We start from the raw sequence: 19016 nt of genomic DNA, 5'->3' as shown, positions 1-19016 counted from the left end.
CCGTGACACCCCTGTCCTGGGACAACCCTGTCCCCTGTCACCCTCTGTGCCCGTCACACCCTGTCCCCTGTCACCCCCTGTCCTGTGACAAACCTGTCCCCTGTCACCCCCTGTGCCCGTCATCCCCTGTCCCCTGTCACCCCCTGTCCTGGGACAAACCTGTCCCCTGTCACCCCCTGTGCCCGTCACCCCCTGTCCTGGGACATCCCTGTCGTGGGACACCCCCTGTTCGGAGCCACCCCTCTCCTGTGACACCCCCTGGTCCCGTCTCGCCTCCTGCCTGTCCCCTGTCACGACTGTCCTGCTGCCTACCCCGTGCCACCCCGTACCTATCCCTGCTACTCCTGTGCGGTGCCACTCCCTGCTTAGCCCGTGTCACCCTGTGTCCAGTGCCACCCACTGCCTCCCCCGTGTCACTGCCTGCCGGTGTCACCTCCTGCTTGCCTCATCCCACCTCCTGCCTGCTTGGTGCCACCCGCTGCCACCCTTTCCCGACCCATGCCACCATTCCCTGCCTCCCCGGTGCCACCCCCTGCCTGTCCCGTGCCAGCTCCTGCGCGGTGCCAGCCAGGCCCTGCTCTCCTGCTGCAGCCCTGGTGTGCCCCAGCCCTGTGCAGGTGTTCAGCAGGACAGACACCCCGCGTCCTGGCACATGGCACTGCCAGTACATGGCACTACCGGCACATGGCACCACCCGCATATGGCACTGCCAGCACGCCAACAACCGCCGGGCTTCCTGCCCTCCGTGGGCTGAGCCCTGCCGGGGTGTCCCGGGGGTGTCCCCGGGCTGCGGGCCCCGCACACCGGCAGCAGCAGCCCGTCCCGGCTGGCCTCTCCTGCCCGGAACAGCGTGTCTGTCGTTAATTAGCGCGCTCACAGCCTGGCCGCCACATAATTAGCCCATTGAGACGGCAGCACGGCCCCCTGCGCACACCCCGGCCAGCGCTCCTACCTGTCCGTGCCAGGCTCACCCCTCGCTTCTCCCGGCCCGGCGGAGCCCCGGTCCCGGGCGGCCCCGGCTCCTGCGCTGCCTCCCCCAGACCCCGGACTGCGGGACAGCGGCCCCGGCTCCTGCGCTGCCTTCCCCCGACCCCAGCCCCGGCTCCTGCGCTGCCTCCCCCGGCCCCAGCCCCGGCTCCTGCGCTGCCTTCCCCCGACCCCAGCCCCGGCTCCTGCGCTGCGTCCCCTGGCCCCAGCCCCGGCTCCTGCGCTGCCTTCCCCCGGCCCCAGCCCCGGCTCCTGCGCTGCCTTCCCCCGACCCCAGCCCCGGCTCCTGCCCTGCGTCCCCCGGCCCCAGCCCCCGCTGCCTCTGCCTGCCGGGGCCGGGCTGCAGCAGGGAACAGACCCCAGCTGGAAGCGCTCGCCTCGGCAGCGGTTTCGGAGCCTTCCGTCTGCAGCGGGGTCTCTCCCTCCCTCCCTCCTGGCAAGAGGTGCGAAAGGGGACCTGGCTCCTGCGGTTTCGTGCTCGTCCCTGCAGGCCTCCCGTTCCCGGAGTCTGTCAGGGCTGGCACAGGCTCGGTTTGGCCCGCCCCTGTGTCCAAACAGGCTCCTGGCTCTTCTGCTTGCAGAAGAAAACCTCTTACAACCTTTTAAAGCCCCGGAGAAGCAGGAGGCGCGTTGGAAAACGGGCGATCCTGGGATTTATTTATTTTTTTTTTTTTTTACAATCTCATAGTTTTGGGCCTGACTCACGGCTTTGAATGTTTGGTATGGGCAGCCAAGTTTGCTCAGCACCAGCAGAGCGGCCAGGCAGGAGGGACAGACATCTGTGCGGTGACAAGGCGACAGAGGGGGCCGTCATCCTGCCTCCAGCTGCTCTCCATCCTCGCCAGGGCTGGCTGGCGGCTGCTCCCGGAGCCAGCACGGCGGGTGGGCTGCCCAGCGCAGCCCCCCGGCTCCCCAGCATGGCGCGGCAGGCAGCCCCCGTCCTGCTGCTCGTCCTTGCCAGGCTGGTGTCATCCACGTGGCACGAAGGTGAGTGCCGGCGGGTGCGGGCACGGCGGGCTCCGGGGGTGGCAGGCTCGCAGTTCTGCTCCCGTGGGAAGGGATGGAGGATGCCCGCGAACAGCGATGCCGGGAGAGCATCAGCGCCTGAGGAATGGGGTGCCTGTGCGGGTGAGCTGTGGGTACAGGCAGGAACGGAGAGCATGCTGGCAGGCATCCAGGGAGGAGCAGAAAACCGGCCTGTGCTCCTCACACCCCCGCCTGCGGGAGCGCCGCTTCCCGCTGGCTCCCTGCTCCCAGGGCCGCCGGCCGCAGATGTTTGCTGGACGGAGCACACAGTCCTGACCGCCCCATGGCTGGACGAGCAGGTCACAGGCCTTGTTTGGGGGGATTTCCCCTTCCCTGCCTCCATCCCGCCCCCTGGCCACGCTGCCAGCACGCCTGGGGATGTTCCTGTGCGGCCAGAGCTGATCCAGCCCCAGGTGAGCAGGAAAAGGCAGCACTTGCAGTAGAAGGAAACATTACCATTAAATGGCACATCTGCCTGCGGGGACACGGTGCACTCTGTCCCCATGGCCCTGGAGGGAGTCCTGGCAGTCCCCCGGGACACAGCTTCGTTCCCCAGGACACGGACGCGTCCCCACCGCCGCCCCCGTGGTGCCGTCCCTGCTCCTCTGCTCCCCGAGGATGCACGGCAGCGTGAAAGGGCAGCTGGATAAAGGCACTGTGAAAACGGGCGGGCGGCTTGGGGAGCAGTGCTCCGTAGTAAAGTTCATTTTGGAAAGATTCCTAATGAAGTTTCCTTCCCGTGACGGCGGGGCTGCTGCTCGCACTGTCGGCGGATATCCCTTCCCAAAACCCGGAGCAGAGACAAGGGGCCGTGGGGTGCAGGGGGGGTGCTGCCGCCTTGCCGGGGGTCCCCCCAGGCCGAGCATCCCCGCCAGGCCGGAGGGGCGGCGGGGAGGGGGCAGCGCCGGCGGGGGCAGCGGAAACGCGGCGGAAACGTGAGCTCAGTGCTGGGGAATGCCGCGGCCGGCCGAGGCGCCGGGGGGCCGGGGAAGGACTCAGCTCTCCCCCTGCACGGCCCCCTCCCCACCGGCAGCACCTTGCCGTGGAGGCAGGGCCGCAGGACGGCGCGGGGCTGTCCTCACGCAGCACGCGTGGCGAGGGGCCAGCGGCTCCGGCCGAGCGCCTCCAGCAGCTCCAGCCTTCCCTGGAGCACGGGCAGGGGGCTGCATCCCCACCAGCCCCCGCCCGGGCAGCGTGCATCCCTTCCTTGGTGAGGGGAGGGCAGGAGAGGGCAGGAAGGAACAGAAAAGGGTAGGAAGGGGCAGGAAGGGGCAGGAAGGAACAGAAAAGGGTAGGAAGGGGCAGGAAGGGGCAGGAAGGAACAGAAAAGGGTAGGAAGGGGCAGGAAGGAACAGAAAAGGGCAGGAAGGGGCAGGAAGGAACAGAAAAGGGTAGGAAGGGGCAGGAAGGAACAGAAAAGGGTAGGAAGGGGCAGGAAGGGGCAGGAAAGGGCAGGAAGGGGCAGGAGAGGGCAGGAAAGGGCAGGAAGGAACAGAAAAGGGTAGGAAGGGGCAGGAAAGGGCAGGAAGGAGCAGGAAAGGGCAGGAAGGGGCAGGAAAGGGGCAGGAAAGGGCAGGAAGGGGCAGCTTTCTCCCTTCCCTGGGGGTGCCCCATGGCAGTGACGGTGCCATGGGAGCGGGTGGAAGCAGTTCCCGGCAGCACGAAGCTGGGGGTTGGTGCCAGCCCACTCTGTGCCAGCGCCCGTTTCCTGCCACAAGCTCGGCTGCCGCTGCCGCTGTCTGCGGCCGGTGCCAGCGCACTCCGTGTCACCGGGGACGGGGCTCGCGGCCTGCCCGGTTTAACCCTTGACAGCAGCCCCAAGGACAGGGCCTGCCCAGGGCTGGGATTGCTCGTTGGCAGCTGCGGGACGTTTTGCAGCCATGAGCTACCCTGCAGCCAGCTCGTCTCTTCCTTCCTCCCAGGGTCTGGCTACTACCTGGAGAGTCACACCAACGAGGTGTACGCAGAAGAACCCCCCCCTGAGCCTGCCCTGGATTACCATCGAGGTAACAGCACCCAACCCGTCCTTTGTGTCCTCGCGGGGAAAGCGAGGCAGATTCCTCCATCGTCCCTGCTCTCCCGCAGTGCCGCAGTGGTGCGCCACGCTCCGCATCCACCGCGGGGAGGCCGCTTGCTACTCCCCCCGGGGCAGCTCCTACCGCAGCAGCCTGGGGACGCGCTGCGAGCTGAGCTGCACCCGCGGGTACCGCCTGGTGGGTCCCAGCGCCGTCCGCTGCCTGCCCAGCCGCCACTGGTCGGGGATGGCGTACTGCCGACGTGAGTGCCCCGGCCCTCGCCTTGCCGGCACCCCCGGGCACCCACGGCGCCGGTGCCCACCCACCGGCCGGCAGCCGCTCCCCTCCCCTCTTTGCTGTCTCCGTCGCAGAAATCCGGTGCCACGCGCTGCCAGCCGTGCTGCGGGGCTCCTACGCGTGCTCGGCGGGCGTGCAGATGGATTCCCGCTGTGACTACACCTGCCTGCCCGGCTACCAGCTGGAGGGCGACCGGAGCCGCATCTGCATGGAGGATGGGCGCTGGAGCGGGAGCGAGCCAATCTGTGTAGGTAAATTCCCACCCCACGCTGCTGGGCATGCCGGGGATCATCACCTGCGTGGGGAGTCTGCAGGTGTCACGCACACCCAGCCCGGACATTTCCTGCACCTCCCTGCCTTGGGGCCCTGTCCCTGCTGCTCCCCGCAGTGCCATTAGCCCCGAGGCGCCGGCACCAGCCCGGACTGGGGCACTCGGCGCTGGTTTTGCAGCAGGTCTGGGTGGCTTGGGTGGCTCCCGAGTGCCTGGGGTGGCTCAACACCGCTTTCATAGCTCAGCCAAAGCACCCACAGGTTCCATGAATCTCTCTCCTCCCTCTGGGCAGATCTGGAGCCTCCCAAAATCCGCTGTCCAGACTCCCGGGAGCGCATAGCAGAGCCGGGCAAGCTGACTGCCACCGTCTACTGGGACCCTCCCCGCGTGAGGGACTCTGCCGACGGTGTCATCAAGAGGTGAGGGCAGGGACGCAGCGGGCACCGCCAGCGAGGGCTGGAGGCCGTGCCGGGTGCCGCTGCCTGGGCTGCTGCTGGAGAAACCCGTCTGTTGGGTCAGGGTGCTGCTGCGGGGCCCCGAGCCCGGCTCCGAATTCCCTGAAGGAGAGCATGTGATCTGCTACACCGCCCACGACCAGGCCTACAACCGCGCCAGCTGCAAGTTCAGCATCCGCGTCCACGGTGAGCGCAGCAGCTCTCATACCCGCTGCTGCCCCAGTTCCACCCTTGCACCTGCTGCTGCCCCAGCTCCACCCTCGTACCCGCTGCTGCACCAGCTGCAGCTCTCGCACCCGCTGCTGGGCACCCATCACACCCACAGCTGGGCACCCATCACCCCCAGCTCTCACACCCGCTGCTGCCCCAGTTCCACCCTTGCACCCGCTGCTGCGCCAGCTCCAGCTCTCACACCCGCTGCTGGGCACCCATCACACCCACAGCTGGGCACCCATCACCCCCAGCTCTCACATCCGCTGCTGCCCCAGCTCCACCCTCGTACCCGCTGCTGCGCCAGCTGCAGCTCTCACACCCGCTGCTGGGCACCCATCACACCCAGCCCTCGCACCCGCTGCTGCCCCAGCTCCACCCTCGTACCCGCTGCTGCGCCAGCTGCAGCCCTCGCACCCGCTGCTGGGCACCCATCACACCCACAGCTGGGCACCCATCACCCCCAGCCCTCGCACCGCTTCTCCCTCTGCAGTGAGGCGCTGCCCTGTCCTGAAGCCTCCACAGAACGGGTACATCTCCTGCACCTCCGACGGCAACAACTACGGTGCCACCTGCGAGTACCTGTGCGACGGGGGCTTCGAGCACCAGGGCACCTCCCTGCGGGTCTGCCAGTCCAGCCAGCAGTGGACGGGCTCCCAGCCCCTTTGTGCACGTAAGTGGTGCGGGCAGGGCAGGACTGGCGATGCCCAGAGCTTTGGGGGACGCTGCCCGATGGGTTGGAGGGGTGATGGGAGCACGATGGCACCTCCTCACGCACTGGTGTCGTGCCCCAGCCATGCAGATCAACACGGATGTGAACTCGGCCGCCAGCCTGCTGGACCAGTTCCACGAGAAACGCCGCCTCTTGGTCATCTCGGCCCCCGACCCCTCTAACCGCTACTACAAGATGCAGATGTCCATGCTGCAGGTGAGCAGAGCTTCCTGCTCTTCCTTCCCCACCTCCGCATCCAGCACCCCCTCACTGTCCCCTCCTTGCAGCAAGCTGCCTGCGGGCTGGACCTGCGCCACGTCACCACCGTGGAGCTGGTGGGGCAGCCCCCACACGAGGTGGGACGCATCCGGGAGCACCGGCTGTCCCTTGGCATCATCGAGGAGCTCAGGTAGGGCAGGTGGGGCTGTCCTGCAGAGGCAGGTGCCTATTCAAGGGGACAGGGAAAGCCTCTAGCAATGACAAAGCATGAGGTTGCAGCTGGGCTCACGAACAGCCCCTTTCTGCTGCACCAGAGGGGCTCGTGCAGCGGGGGGACCCCTGAAAATCTGAATGCAGTGCCACCAGAGCTTCCCAGAGCTCAGAGCCACTCCAGGAGGACCTGAGCATGGTTGCAAGAGGCGGGCAGGCTCAGCCCTCAGTGCCAGCCCTGAGCAGAGACCCCCCTTGCCCCTGCAGGCGCTTCCTGCACCTCACACGCTCACACTTCAACGCGGTGCTGCTGGACAAGGCGGGCACCGACCGCGAGCGCTTCATCTCGCCGGTGAGCCCCGACGAGCTCTTCGTCTTCATCGACACCTACCTGCTGGGCGAGCGCGAGGCGGCGCGGCGGGCACAGGGCGGGGACCCCTGCGAGTGACCCCCGCCCTGCCCCGGGCACGGACACCTTCCTGGCTGCTTTTCTAGTCGCCCACTGCAGAGGAGCGGGGTGCCAAGGAGCTCCGGGAAGGGAGCCCCTCTCTGGCTGCTCTGGCACACGGAGGTGAGCAGGGACTGCGTGCCAGCAGCGTCCCGCTGCCCAGAGCCAGGAGCTGTTCCAGCTGGGGGATGGTTCAGCCCAACCAGGACCCTGCTGGGAGACCCTGGAGTGCCCCTGCTCAAATCCCAGGGCTGGGGAGAGCCGGGGAGCCAGAGGAGAGCGGCAGGGCAGGGAGGGCAGGCTGGCCAGCAGCACGACAGCCTCTAGCACAGCAGCTTCAGCCTCTCCACGGCTCACCCTGTGCACAGCCTGGACCTGATGCCTCCCACTCTGAAAGCCCTGATCAAAGGCAAATGGCCCCACGCTCAGCAGAGCCCATAGCAGCCAGCCAGCATGCAGTCCACCCTAAAGGGCTTGCCATCTCCCCTGCCAGTCACTCCCTCTCCCACCACCCACGGGAAACCCTTTCTGGGAACTGCTTTGGCAGTAGAATATTAACTTGAAATAAATAGATTTGTATAAAAAGTCAGTGCTGGCACATGTGTCCCTGAGAGGCCTGAGAAACAAATGTTTCCTGGAGACCACAACCCCCAACCTCCCAGGCTGACCGCACACAGTTCCAATCCACCCAGGGCTGGGCTGTGTATGGAAGAGGGTGGAGAGGACAAGGAGAGAGCAGACTCTGGAACGGGGTGGTAGGAAAAAGAATGGGAAGAAATACAAACACAATGACATTTCAAAGCCTTTTGCCTGGGGGAGAAGAAGGGAGGGTCCATGAGCACTGCAATTCAGCCTGAAATCTGGTACAAGGCTTATGACGAGAGGAAAACCCTTTAAACAAAGCTAGGCCAAGAAGACTTTCTGCCCAAGCCTGTTTAGAGAAGGTCATGTTTATTAAAGTATAATAAAAAAAAACCAAGGCGTATTTGGCAGCCTTGCCAGGCTGCGCGGTAGGCACGGCTCCCGACAGCGGTGCCAGTCCTGGTGCCACAGCCTAGGGCCTCAGCTTGGCCATGCTGGAGCGGAGCTGGAGCGTCCCCTCCGCCCAGGAGCCCGGGTACTGGCACATCTTCTGCCACAGGTTCAGCTCCTCGCCCGTGGAGTCCATCCAGTCCACAGCCTGCCCGTTGCTCACGCCTGGGGAAGGGATGGGAAGCTCTGCTGGGGCAGCCTGGCGCCCGCAGCGCAGCCGCCCAGCGGGGCCGTGGCTGCCCGGAGTGCCAGGGGCCCGCGGCTCTCACCAGTGCCCACCCCCAGGCGGACACCCCCGAGGAAGTCGTTGCTGGACAGCGGCTCCCGGTCCCAGACCGTCAGCTCCAGGCAGATGTGCTGCAGCTCCTCGGGCGAGACACCGTTGTAGACAAAGGTGTGGTTGTAGTGAGGGTTCAGGGTCTTCTTCACCACGGGCGTCTTCCTCTTGGAGGCTTTGTTTTTGTGTGGCAGGAGGTAGCTGGGGAAGCAGCCCCTTGGGTGAGCAGCAGGCGGGCATCTGCCTCCTGCTCTGGGGGCTGGGGCACCACAGCACCCCAGGAGCTGCCTGGAGCCCCCCTCCCTGCCTTTCCTGCCACGGCTCAGGAACAAGGACTGTGGCACTCTGCAAGGGGCCCTTCTCCAGGCCCCCAGCAGCTTTGGGAATACAGCCAGGGAGGACAATGCCTTCCTCAACCCCAGGACCCTCGCTCACCCCTTGACAAAGCTGTCTGAGGTCCCTCCAGACTTGGCTGCTGTCAGGTTCTTGGCTTCTTTGATCCAGACCTGGAGCTCACCTCCTTCCCCTGTTTTGCCTAGGAAAAACCCAACACAGTAGAAATGAATCAAATTTAATTTCTACCAGGGCAAACTTCTGGAAAGCTCCTGCTGAGCACCCTTCATCCCAGAGGCAGGTGCAGAGCCTGGACTGGCATCTCCTCTTGCCTTCTCCTGTACTGGCCCTGCCTGCTGAGGGCAAAGGCAGACAAAACTGCTTCATGCAGGGACAGAGATCAAGCCTGAGGACAGCCAGGTCTGCCCTGACCCAGAGCAGCTTTGCAGGCACTGCAGAGGAGAAGGCTGCAGAGACACCACCTGAGAACCCATCCAGAGCCAGCCTGCATGGCCATGAGCAGGCTCTGCAGGGCTACACTGCTCCTGGAGCCCCTGCAGGGCTACACTGCTCCTGAAGCTTCAGCACTTACCTTTCCTGCCATTCCCAGCCCCAGGATGCTTGGCAGATGGGATGTACTTCATGGAGACAACCAGCTCCCCCTTGTACTGGTGGAGACCAGCAATATCTGCCCCAACCTGCAGAGGTGAGAATTACCAAGGCCTGCAGAGAAGCCACGGCACACACAGTGACAGCCTGGTGAGCAGCACCTCCAGGCTGGGACAAGGACTGGGCTTCTCCAAGATGTGGCTGAGCTGGCACACATGCCTGCAAACTCTCCCCAGCATCACCAGTGCAGCCCAGCTCCTTTGGGAACTTATTTTGGCCTAATCACCTGACAAGGAGAGGGAAGCTAGGCTCAAGGCAGAAGATCTGCCCTTTTTTACTACAACAGCACTGCTGTCTGCATCTGGGGTATTCACACCTCCAAATATTTGATTTGGCAAAGCCTTTTGGCAATGCTCAGCTGAGGTCTCCACACCCCTCTGCCCACCGAGGCCTATACCCCAAGAGCACCAGGCAAGGGAGGCTGTGGGCAGCACGGGCACACCTTGCCATGCAGGGGCAGGAACTCCTCCAGGTGGCTCTCGAAGTTCCAGGCACCCAGGGGAACCTCCACCTCCCCCAGGAACGTGTTGCGGCCGAAGCGGTCGTGGTGCCACACCGAGAACTGCAGCGTCCTCGCGAGCAGGAGGGACTTGTTAACCTCATACTGGGGAGAGAGAAAACCACTGGTGAGGGCAGCAGAGGACAGGGGCAGGCCTGGCAGATTCCATCAGCTCCGGAGCACGAGAGGAGACAGGTCTGAGCAGCAGTGGATGCGCACAGGAGCCCGTTCTTCTTTCATTCCACGCCTGCCAACACCTCAGAGTGCCAGGCAGTGGTGCAGAAGCCTGTATTGTCCCAGCAGGTGTCCCCTGGAGCCAGGACTCATGGCATCTGGCCATCCCACCACCAGCAGAGCTCTGCCAGACCACCGAGCCTCAGGTGGTCAGAGCACAGAGCTCAGCAAACCTGGCTGTGCGAGCCTGAAAACCAAACCTCAGCTCTCACTTCCTCCTGTGCAAGAGTGCCTGGCCTCGGAGGTGCACTGCTACACTCAGGGACAGAGTCAGCCACAGGCATGGCAAAGGGCAGTGCCAAGTTGTTCTGCCCCGGGCCCCAGAACTTATCTCTGTCCCTGTGGCGTGCTGCCCTCTCTCCTGCCACTGTAACATGCCTCCAGGGGCCAGGAAGCCTTCACCTGGGAAGGAAATACCCAGGGAAATATCCGGGATGCCTCTGCTTGGGGAATGCCACAGGAACCAGGGACGTGTCCTGTGTCACAGCCACATCTGCAGCTGTGCCTCCACCCCACCGTGGCACTGGGGCCTGGCAGCACAGCCAGAGCAGAGCAGGGCTTTTGCAGCTTTCAGGGCGCAGGCTCTGGACACGGGTGCTCTGCAGAGACCCTGCTGCAGGGTTGGGAGCTCAGCCCTCCCCTGGCTTGTTGCAGCAGCATCCCCTGGGTGCCTGCAGGCCAGCCCAGCCCCCCTGACCTTCAGCAGCTCGTTGTACAGGGGATTGATGGTATTGCGTTTGATGGTTGTCTTGCGTTTCCCTTGCCGGGATTTGTCGGGCAGGAGGTAGGTCTTCACATACCTGAAGGGAGAACAGGCAGCACTTCAACAAGGTCTCTCCAAAGCTAATCCTCCGAGCTTCCCAGGGCAACCCCAGACCTTGTGCCTCACCAGGACCCTCCCACTTACAGCTCCCATCTCTGGTGGGCACCCACAACCCAGCTGGGCACCACCAGTGGTGGCAACAGCCATCGCCCCCCTGGCTCTCACGGGTTGGAGCGCTTCCTGCCCTCGTCCCCGTAGGCCAGCTGGCGACACTCCTTCACGTGAATGAACAAGGTCTGTGTCTTCTGCTCGTAGCTCAGGGAGAAGGAGATGCCCCCGGTGACAGCCACGCTGCCGAAGTCGCCGGCCTCGCTGTAAATGCTGACCATGCTCCCCAGTGTGCTCTGGAAAACAGGGCAGGGCTGAGCTGGCACAGGATCACCTGACAGTCCCTCCTCATCCTCAGCAAGGTTACCCCTGTGCCTCTTCTGCACGGCCCCCCTCACCTCCCTGTGGCTGGGGATGGCCACAAGTGCCTCCCTCCCGCACACAGCTGCCTGGAGGAGAGCTGGCTCTCTGCATTTTGATCCCTTTTAGGGGAGAAGCCCTCACACACAAGGCTCCTCTCCCTGCAGCGGAGCAGAGCACAGCCCCCGCGGGCACTCACCGAGGAGGTGCCGCTGCGCATGCTGCCCCGCGCCACCCGCTGCCGGTGGATCTCCACCAGGTTATCGATGTCCTCCTCCTCCTCCTCCTGCAAGGACAGAGAAGCCGCCGGTGTGGGGAGCAGCCAGCCAGCGGCTCCTCCAGCTGGCAGCCATCGCCGTGGCACTCTGAGGGTCTCACCAGCTCCGTGTTGAGGCCAGGGACTGACTTGCTCCTGTCCCCCAAAGAGCCACCTTCCCCCACAAGGTCCTCGGGGCGCAGGTCGATCACGGACTTGGTGTAGTCTGCACGAGAGGCGGTGAACAGCGCACGGAGCAGGACCAGCAGAGCCCCGCTGCTCCCTCGCACAAGAGGCTGCCCCAGCCTCTCCCATCTGCACTGAAAGCCCTTCCCAGCCCAGGGAGGAGGAGCTGCCCACCCCTGGCCGTGTCAGCATCTCTCACCCGCAGGCCGCACCACCCGCCGGGGGTTCTTCTGGAATATCATTTCATGTTCATCCACCAAGGTGCTGCTGCGGGTCCCCACGGTGGCATCCTGGGAAGGAAGAGTCCCCTGAGAGCAGGGCAGGGCTAGGAGCCCTGTGGGGTGCCAGCCCCACGCCCCAGGACAGGGCTGAGCCTGTCGGAGCAGCGTCACGCACCCGCCCGTCAGAGAACGCGTTCTTGGAGCGGAGAGGGAGGGTCAGGCTGGAGGAAGCAGGTCCTGCTGGCCCAACAACCTGTTTTCCAGGGATGGCTCTCTCCAGGGAGTTCCTCCTGTGGCAAACACAGAAAGGTCTGTCCCAGACCACAAGCACAGCTGGCAGAGCAAGTGCTGGCCAGGAAGCGCCACTTGAGCTGCCCGTAGCAGCCTGGGAGCAGAGGATCTTCCTGCCCAGGGACAGGCTTCAGCCCAGCCAGAGGAGCCAGCTTCCCCCTACTAGACTGAGAAAAACACACTTCAGATGAAGGTCCCATCCTCTGCCAGCCAGTCTTGCCAAAGACAAGCCCCCCTGGGATCCTCTCACCTGCCGCCCACATCAGCAGGACTAGGTTTGTAGCTGTCCAGGCTCATGTTTTCCATGGACTCTGTGTCGCTTTTGCCATCCCTAGGGTCTGAGGCATCTGGAAACAAACTGCAGACAAGCAAAACCACAGGTATGTCCTGTTTGGTGAGGAGGTCGGTCTGAGAGAGCTCCTGCACCACCGATGATCCGCACAGGGCAGAGCTTCCTCTCAAACCTGCAGCAGATGAGAGCTGCTGCCTGGAGCACGGGGGACAGCAGGGATTCCTACCTGGACCCCTCCCGGGGTGCAGGGGGGCTCGGCTGCCGGACTGCAGAGGAGCTTTTAGGCTCACTGAGCTGGGCTTTCTGGAGGAGAGTATATCCCACAGTCTCTCTTTTGTTGGCTGCAAGAGAGGCATCATGAGGAGCACTGCTCCAAGCTCACTGCTTGGAGCAGGAGCTGCTCCCATCCAGCTCCACACTGGGCAGAGATGCACTGGGGAAAGCTGGAGCATCCCACGTGGCTGGGCTGTGGGAGAAGGCCTTGCTGTGGCACCCCTACCTGCCGGCCTGTGCCGCAGGGACAGCCGCACCATGTCGCTGCCCAGGTGGTTGGCAAAGCGGTTCACCCTCTGGTCATAGAACCAGTCACCCGTTGCCTTCTTCAGCTCACTGCAGGGCAGGGGTGGTGGGGGCAGTCAGGGGCAGTAGGGACTGTCAGCTGTGCCCCAACCCACCCTCGGTGCTGCCACAACCCGAGAACACAGGCACAGTGGGCAAAATCAGCAGGTGACTGGGCAGGGACCATTCACCGGGCAGTTGACAGGCTCAGCTACATCCTCAGCAAACACGGCAGCAAGGCAAGTTTTGTAGGACAGAGGAAGCCAAAAGGGAGGAAGCCTGGGGTGCTTGGAACACAGCTGTGCAAGGGCACAGGGGGATGCTGCAGTTAGTTCAGGTGAAGGAGCAGGACATGAAGGAGACACAAGAGAGGGGTATGACCCATTTTTCCATCACCCAAACACAGGAGTGACAGCAGAGCAAGCTGCCCTGCACTGGGGAGGACCAGCCAGGCTAGGAAAGGCTGGCTATGGGGCAACAAGTTGAGGCAACTGAGAGGAGGAAGGGGAAAGGAGGCATGTGCACAATGTGCCTGCCACTGGTCCTGGCTACTCACGCCTCCTTGGTGCAGACTTTGCAGCGCCAGGAGCCGCCGGGGCTGTAGGAACGGCAGTCCCGACACACCAAGTGGTTGCAGCCCCGGCAGGTGTTGGCCTTGGGGCTGACGCGGCCCAGGCTCTGCTGGCAGCGGGCGCAGGTCCGCTCGCTGTAGCGCTGGCTGCCCCGCTTGGCTCCCTTGCGCCGGATCTCCAGCAGCTCGTTCTTCAGGCGCCTGCCCAGAGCCGACACCGGGAGCTGTCAGAGGCGCCCCGGGACCCCGGCGACACCCGTCACCCACGCTCTCGCTCATCCACCCGCCTCCAGAGCATAGCGGGGAGGCAGCTCCTGCCCAGCTCCAGCCGCGTTCGCACCTGATCCTCCTCTCCTCTGCCTTGCGGAGCTCCTCGTCGCGCTGCAGGACCTGCAGGATCAGATCTCTCTCCACGTCCGACAGGAAGGACAGGTCCACAGCCTCCGACATCGCTGCGCCCGCGATGGCTGGCCCTCAGCGCACGCCAGCTAGGGACATGCCAGCTGCTGAGCGCGGGTCGCGCCCCGCGAGGTGCCCCGTGCCCGCTGCCGGGGCTGGACCCGGCGCTGGCGGCACCCAGGACACCGGCCCGCCCGCCGCCTCCGCCGCCCTGCCCCGGGCTGGGCTCGGGCCGCCTGCCAGCCCCGCCGCCCCGCTGACCTCAGCCGGCTCCGTGGGACCGGGCTGACGCGCAGCACCCGCGGGCAGCCCCGGCAGGAAGGAGCCGCCCCGGGCCGCCCCTCCCACGAACGCCGCGGGGCTCGGAGCTGCCCGAGCCCGAGGAGCCGCCGGGAGCGGACACGCACCAGGGCGGCACGGCCGGATCCGGCTCGCAGGCGGCGGCACCAGGAGCCGGGCGGCCGCGGCCGCTCCAGCCGGGACGGAGCCGCGGCGCTGGCTCGGGGGCTGCACCGCTCCCCGCTCCCGCCCGGCCCGGCGGAACCGGCAGGGACCTTCCTGTGCCCGCAGCCGCGCTCCGGCGGCCCTCGGGGAGGAGGGGGCGGCGGGGCGGACCCCAGGCTCCTCTCTGTCGGGAAAAGTGGGATCCGGGGCCGGGAGCGCCGCGTTCGCAGCGCGGCCACCGGGGCTGGGAACTGCCCCCGCCCGGGACACCGCGGCTGGACCGCCGGACCACAGAGGGACCCCTGGCTACCCCCGACTCCCCTGCAGCCGAGGGACCCCCGTCCTGCCCCGTCCGCGGAGGAACCCTCGGTACCCCCGCCCGATCCCACGACCGTCCCGGTACCTGCAGCGGCTCCGGCCGGCGCCTCCCGGCAGCGGGAGGGGACAGCGGCAGCGGAGGGCGGCGCCGGTGCCTTAAAGGAGCCGCGGCGGCCGCACCTGCGGCACGGACGGGGCGGCCCGTGCGGGAGGCGGTGCCCGCTCCCTCCAGCCCTTCCCCGCCCGAGCAGCCCCGGAACAGCTGCGGCTCCAGCCCCGCGGGCCGGTGTCCCCGGTGCCCCATGGCCCTGACTGGGTGGGTGGCTTCTCCCGACGAGCAGAGAGCGCACCGACACCCGAACTGCGGGGGACTCCCCGGCGTGCCCGCGGAGCAGCCCAGGGCCGCGGCCGTGGCGTCCTCCCGCCGCAAGGCTCCGGCCCTGCCCTTGTCCTTCGTGGCAGAGATACCGTCCCCGCAGGGCGCCTCGTCCCTGCCCCCCGCAGCACAGCACCGGGGAGCCCGAGCACTCGCGGCTGGCCGAGGCGTGGGGCTCCACCCGCGGGGAGGCGGCTGCTCGCCACGCAGGACAGCGCGGAGCCACCTGCGTGCAGCCCCAAGGCAAACGAGAGGACGCGGCTCTGCCCTCGCTTTCGGCCGCGCCCCAGGGATGGGAGAGCCGGAGGCTTCCAGCCCTGTGGGAAGTGATGGGACACTGATAGTGGAAAAAACCACGGAGACATCAAAGGGCCAGCGGGAACTTCCTTGTGCGGCAGGGGTTCGCTCCATCGGGAGTACACAATAAATATGCAGAGGGCTTTGGGCTTGCAGGAAGACAATGCCACAGAGGCTTTGCTCCCTGAGCCCCTCCGCACACCACCCTGGGACCCAAAGTCCCCAGGCCAGACCCCCATGCTTGCTCCAAAGTTCACGTTTTGACTGGACACCAAGAGGTGGTGAGAAACATCTTTATTTCTGAAAAAAAGATAGGAAGGAAACAGGATGAACAGACTTGCTTCAAGTACATTAAAAAAGCATGCTGCTAAATACAAGCACCAAGCTTGTCCCTGACTTGCCGAAATGAACCCAGCAGGAACCCAAGGTTTCTCAGCACTGTGGCTCTCTCCTGTGTGAAAATGGGGCTCAAGGTGCTACCACGTGTCCAAGACCTGGGCAGCAGCTGGCAGAGCCAGGACAGAACACTGGCAGTCTGCACTCCAGCTTGCTCCATCTTTGTCTGGATCATGAAGGGATCTGCCGTGTGGAGCACAACCCTGGGTGCCCTGGCACAGGGAGGCACTGCTGGGCAGTGCTGCCACCTGGGAACTAGGGAACATAAGGCACATCCAGGCTGGCAGCAGGACACACTGGCAGCATGTCTCTGCCCCTCGTGCTTTGACACCAGCCTTCCAAGGGATCTGGAGCCCCAGCGGTGCCCATGTCCCGCTAAACGGGCAGCACAGGCCGGCACTCGAGGTCCAGCACGAGGTGATGCACGTGTGGTGCGTAGGACTTCACTGCCTCGATGTGCAGGATGCTGCAGCACCACGGCCGCCCGTGCAGCTCTGCCAGCAGCCCCTGGATCCGTGCGGCCGTGGCTGCAGCCCACCGCTGCCACTCGGGTCTGAGCCTGGCCCCCAGTGCCTCCTGCTCACTGTGCTCCACCGGGTGCCACGCCTCTCCCGCGGAGCTGGCTGCCTCTGCGGAGCCCCGCTCAGCCAGCAGCACCGCGGCGTGCGCCGGGCGAGCCTCCACGTTCTGGTGGATGTGCAGAACCCCGCCCGTGTCCTTCTTCAGGACGCGGCAGGCCACCGGCCAGCCTTCCTCCGAGCTGGGAAGCAGCCCCAGGTTCACCCTGTCCGCCACATCGCGCAGCTGCAGCTGGGAGGAGAGCGGAGGTGAGGGGATGCCCGCGGGAAGGGCTCCCGCGGCCGGCGGCAGCGCTCACCTGCCGGCTGTCCCCGCCGTGGATGCGGCAGCGGTCCCGCACCCCGTTCAGCACCAGGCTCCTGTGCAGGGCCTCCACGGCGTGGCTGTTCCACTCACAGGCATGGACAAAGGCGGCTCCCGCGTGCACCAGGAACGGCAGCGTGAAATAGCCGATGCCTGCAGGCAGGAGGTGGCACTGACTGGGGACAGGGACCTCCAGAGAGCCACACTCCTCCCCGAGGGCAGGGCAGGATGCACACTGACACCCTGCCTCTCCAACTCGGCTTTGCTCTGGGTTGGAAAAAGCCCAAACACTGGAAAAATGGGAATTTATCCCTCCCTCTTGTGCAAAAGCAAATTTTGCCTTGAAAAATGTTTAGAGGAGATTATTTAACCTTCAGTCTTTGGCCACCAGGCTGAGATCTGTCTGGCTCTGCAGAAGTGTCCAGATTACCATTTCTTTTGATTAATCCACAGGAGTTTTGTGGGTGGCATTGTCCTTTCAGTGTGGCACAAATTGGAAGCACTAACTTCCTTAAGCACAAACAGTGGCAAATCTTTACCCTGGATCAAAGTGATTCCCCAAACCAGCACAAGGCACAGAGCCTGAGAACAGGACATCTTAAGTGTCCAGAGGCTGCAGGGACACAGGCAGGACAGCAGTGCCAGTGTAGCTGAAGGCCTCACAGACAAGATAGGAGCTCTAAGCCTGAGTATTTTTCATTCCAAGCTGGAAATGACATTTCCTGTCTACCTGGATGCCATCAGCACCTGTCCTGCTCCTCCTCCGTCCCCATTACCTGCATAGAGATCCACTACGACCTCCCCGGAGCAGGGCAGTGAGGCCACACGCAGCTTCTCCGTGATGTTGCCCGGGGAGAACATGCACTTGGTCACATCGAAGGTGTACCTGGAAGACCCGGCCCAGATGGTGAGGGCAGCCCCTTCCCCAGAAGCCGCATCCTGCATCTCCTGCCCACCTGATGCCGTTGTCCACGCGCTCCACCCAGCCGTGCTGGCCCAGCAGCAGGGTGACGCTGGGGGTCCGCATCCCGTCCGGCATCACCCGTCCTCGCCTGGCCACCCGCCGGGCCCCCAGAGCCGAGGCCACCGTCTCCCAGAGCTCCGGGCCTGCAACACAGCACCCCGGGAGGCGCGGGCAGTGAGACACAGTAAAAATTTAACAGAGCAGAAATTCGTTTAGATTTAAGTAAAATGCACTCCTTTGAGCTTACTAACTTAAGTGAAATATGTTATTTAGTCTAGTAACTACAGCACTAGCAAAGTTGTCTTAACTAAAGAAGAGATAAGAAAAACTCCTCAGATTTAAAAAGCAGAGTAACCCAAAAGTTTTCTATACCTTCTAACAAAAACTAAGTAGAAGTGTAACTAACTGTAAATATAACACAAAATCAGCAGAATGAATATGCATGAACCTATTGTAAAATTCTATGCATGCAGGAAATTACCTCGACTAGAATTTTCATAATAATTTTTATTACCCTGACTAGAAATTAGTCATGATAATAGAAAAAGATAAGAGTTTTCAGAAGTGTGCATGTCCATTAAAGGGCATCCACAACACTGTGAATAAACACACCGTTGCCTACGAATCTTTGTTAGCATTGTAGGGTTGGATTTTTCACCCGTGTCCCAGCGCTTACCCAGGCGCTCCCAGGCCGGGTGGCTGAAGCTGTCCTCGCTGAGCAGCACCAGGTCGCCGTGGCGCTGCCAGGCGTGCGGCAGGTCCCGCTCCAGCTCGGCGGGCCAGCCGGCGGGCAGCAGCCGCCGCAGCTCCTGGAGCAGCCTGCGGGCCGGCGGGCGGCGGCGGGCGGCCCTGGAGGGGACAGCATCCTGCGGCAGGGCCGTGCCGCGGGGGCCCGGGGCTCAGACAGCGCCCGGGGCTCGCAGCCGGCCGGCTGTGCCAACCTGGATCCGGAGCAGCTCACAGGGCATCTCCGCGGGCAGGCAGAGCTGCGACAGCTTCTCCTCCAGCACGGGCACGGCCACGCGGCCGCCCGGCAGCCGCTGCAGCCGGTAGCGCCCGTCCAGGAGCCGCTCCTCTTCCAGGCATTCCCTGCGGGGAGAGGCCCTTCAGAGCCCGCGGCTGGCCCCGGACAGCACGGGGACCGCTGCCCCCATCGTGCCGGAGCACAGGCCCCGCTGCCCTCGCTGCCCCGGGCCTCACCTGAGGCGCTGGGCGAACCTGCGCTCCGTGGCCAGCGCGGGCACCTCCGCGGCTGCCATCCTGCCGAGCCCCGAGCGGGGTCAGGCCCGGCGGGGGCTGTGCCCGAGCGGCATCCCTGAGGCCGAGGGAATCCCCGAGGCCGCTCCCGGTGCCGGCGATCCCCGAGGCCGCGGCAGCCCGTTCGCGTCCCGGGCAGTCCGTTCGCAGTCCCGGGCAGTCCCGTTCGCGTCCCGGGCAGTC

General features: G+C 64.6%; 3 protein-coding genes across 3 annotated transcripts; 1 reads left to right on the top strand and 2 right to left on the bottom strand.

Moving 5' to 3' along the window:
* Positions 1 to 1844: 1844 nt before the first annotated feature.
* SRPX2 (sushi repeat containing protein X-linked 2) lies at positions 1845 to 6850 on the top strand. Its single transcript, XM_021528507.3, has 10 exons — positions 1845 to 1974; positions 3936 to 4019; positions 4099 to 4290; positions 4400 to 4576; positions 4889 to 5015; positions 5116 to 5237; positions 5755 to 5934; positions 6056 to 6189; positions 6261 to 6382; positions 6670 to 6850. Exons 1-10 carry the CDS (start codon positions 1905 to 1907, stop codon positions 6848 to 6850), a joined length of 1389 nt encoding a protein of 462 aa, XP_021384182.3. The 5' UTR covers positions 1845 to 1904.
* A 934-nt stretch (positions 6851 to 7784) lies between these two features.
* SYTL4 (synaptotagmin like 4) lies at positions 7785 to 14785 on the bottom strand. Its single transcript, XM_021528508.3, has 17 exons — positions 14747 to 14785; positions 13841 to 13988; positions 13486 to 13701; positions 12871 to 12980; positions 12598 to 12712; positions 12330 to 12437; positions 11964 to 12078; positions 11767 to 11857; positions 11504 to 11607; positions 11325 to 11411; positions 10883 to 11061; positions 10592 to 10694; positions 9604 to 9765; positions 9085 to 9190; positions 8595 to 8694; positions 8152 to 8360; positions 7785 to 8047 (listed from the first exon to the last, which is right to left on the bottom strand). The coding sequence occupies exons 2-17, from the start codon at positions 13948 to 13950 to the stop codon at positions 7905 to 7907; spliced, it is 2058 nt and encodes a 685-aa protein (XP_021384183.1). The 5' UTR covers positions 13951 to 13988; positions 14747 to 14785; the 3' UTR covers positions 7785 to 7904.
* Positions 14786 to 15613: 828 nt separating this feature from the next.
* TYW2 (tRNA wybutosine-synthesizing protein 2) lies at positions 15614 to 18835 on the bottom strand. The gene is given in 7 exon segments (XM_077786615.1): positions 15614 to 16540; positions 16608 to 16765; positions 17389 to 17543; positions 17545 to 17719; positions 18253 to 18442; positions 18518 to 18680; positions 18777 to 18835. Coding segments are annotated over 7 exon segments (1335 nt in total). The 3' UTR covers positions 15614 to 16105.
* Positions 18836 to 19016: the final 181 nt, after the last annotated feature.

This window comes from Lonchura striata, chromosome 14 (genome assembly GCF_046129695.1).
Source record: "Lonchura striata isolate bLonStr1 chromosome 14, bLonStr1.mat, whole genome shotgun sequence".
NCBI classification, from domain to species: domain Eukaryota; kingdom Metazoa; phylum Chordata; class Aves; order Passeriformes; family Estrildidae; genus Lonchura; species Lonchura striata.
The sequence above is the reverse complement of the archived record's forward strand: the minus strand, read 5'-3'. Positions and strand labels throughout refer to the sequence as shown.

Coding starts and splice junctions, on each gene's coding strand:
- SRPX2 (XM_021528507.3), top strand. CDS start 1,905: ATGGCGCGGCAGGCAGCCCCCGTCCTGCTGCTCGTCCTTGCCAGGCTG. Junction 5,016..5,115: donor GCCGACGGTGTCATCAAGAG/GTGAGGGCAGGG, acceptor CTGTTGGGTCAG/GGTGCTGCTGCGGGGCCCCG. Junction 6,383..6,669: donor GGCATCATCGAGGAGCTCAG/GTAGGGCAGGTG, acceptor TTGCCCCTGCAG/GCGCTTCCTGCACCTCACAC.
- SYTL4 (XM_021528508.3), bottom strand. CDS start 13,950: ATGTCGGAGGCTGTGGACCTGTCCTTCCTGTCGGACGTGGAGAGAGAT. Junction 13,702..13,840: donor GCAGAGGAGAGGAGGATCAG/GTGCGAACGCGG, acceptor GGCTCTGGGCAG/GCGCCTGAAGAACGAGCTGC. Junction 10,695..10,882: donor GGCAGGAAGCGCTCCAACCC/GTGAGAGCCAGG, acceptor TTCTCCCTTCAG/GTATGTGAAGACCTACCTCC.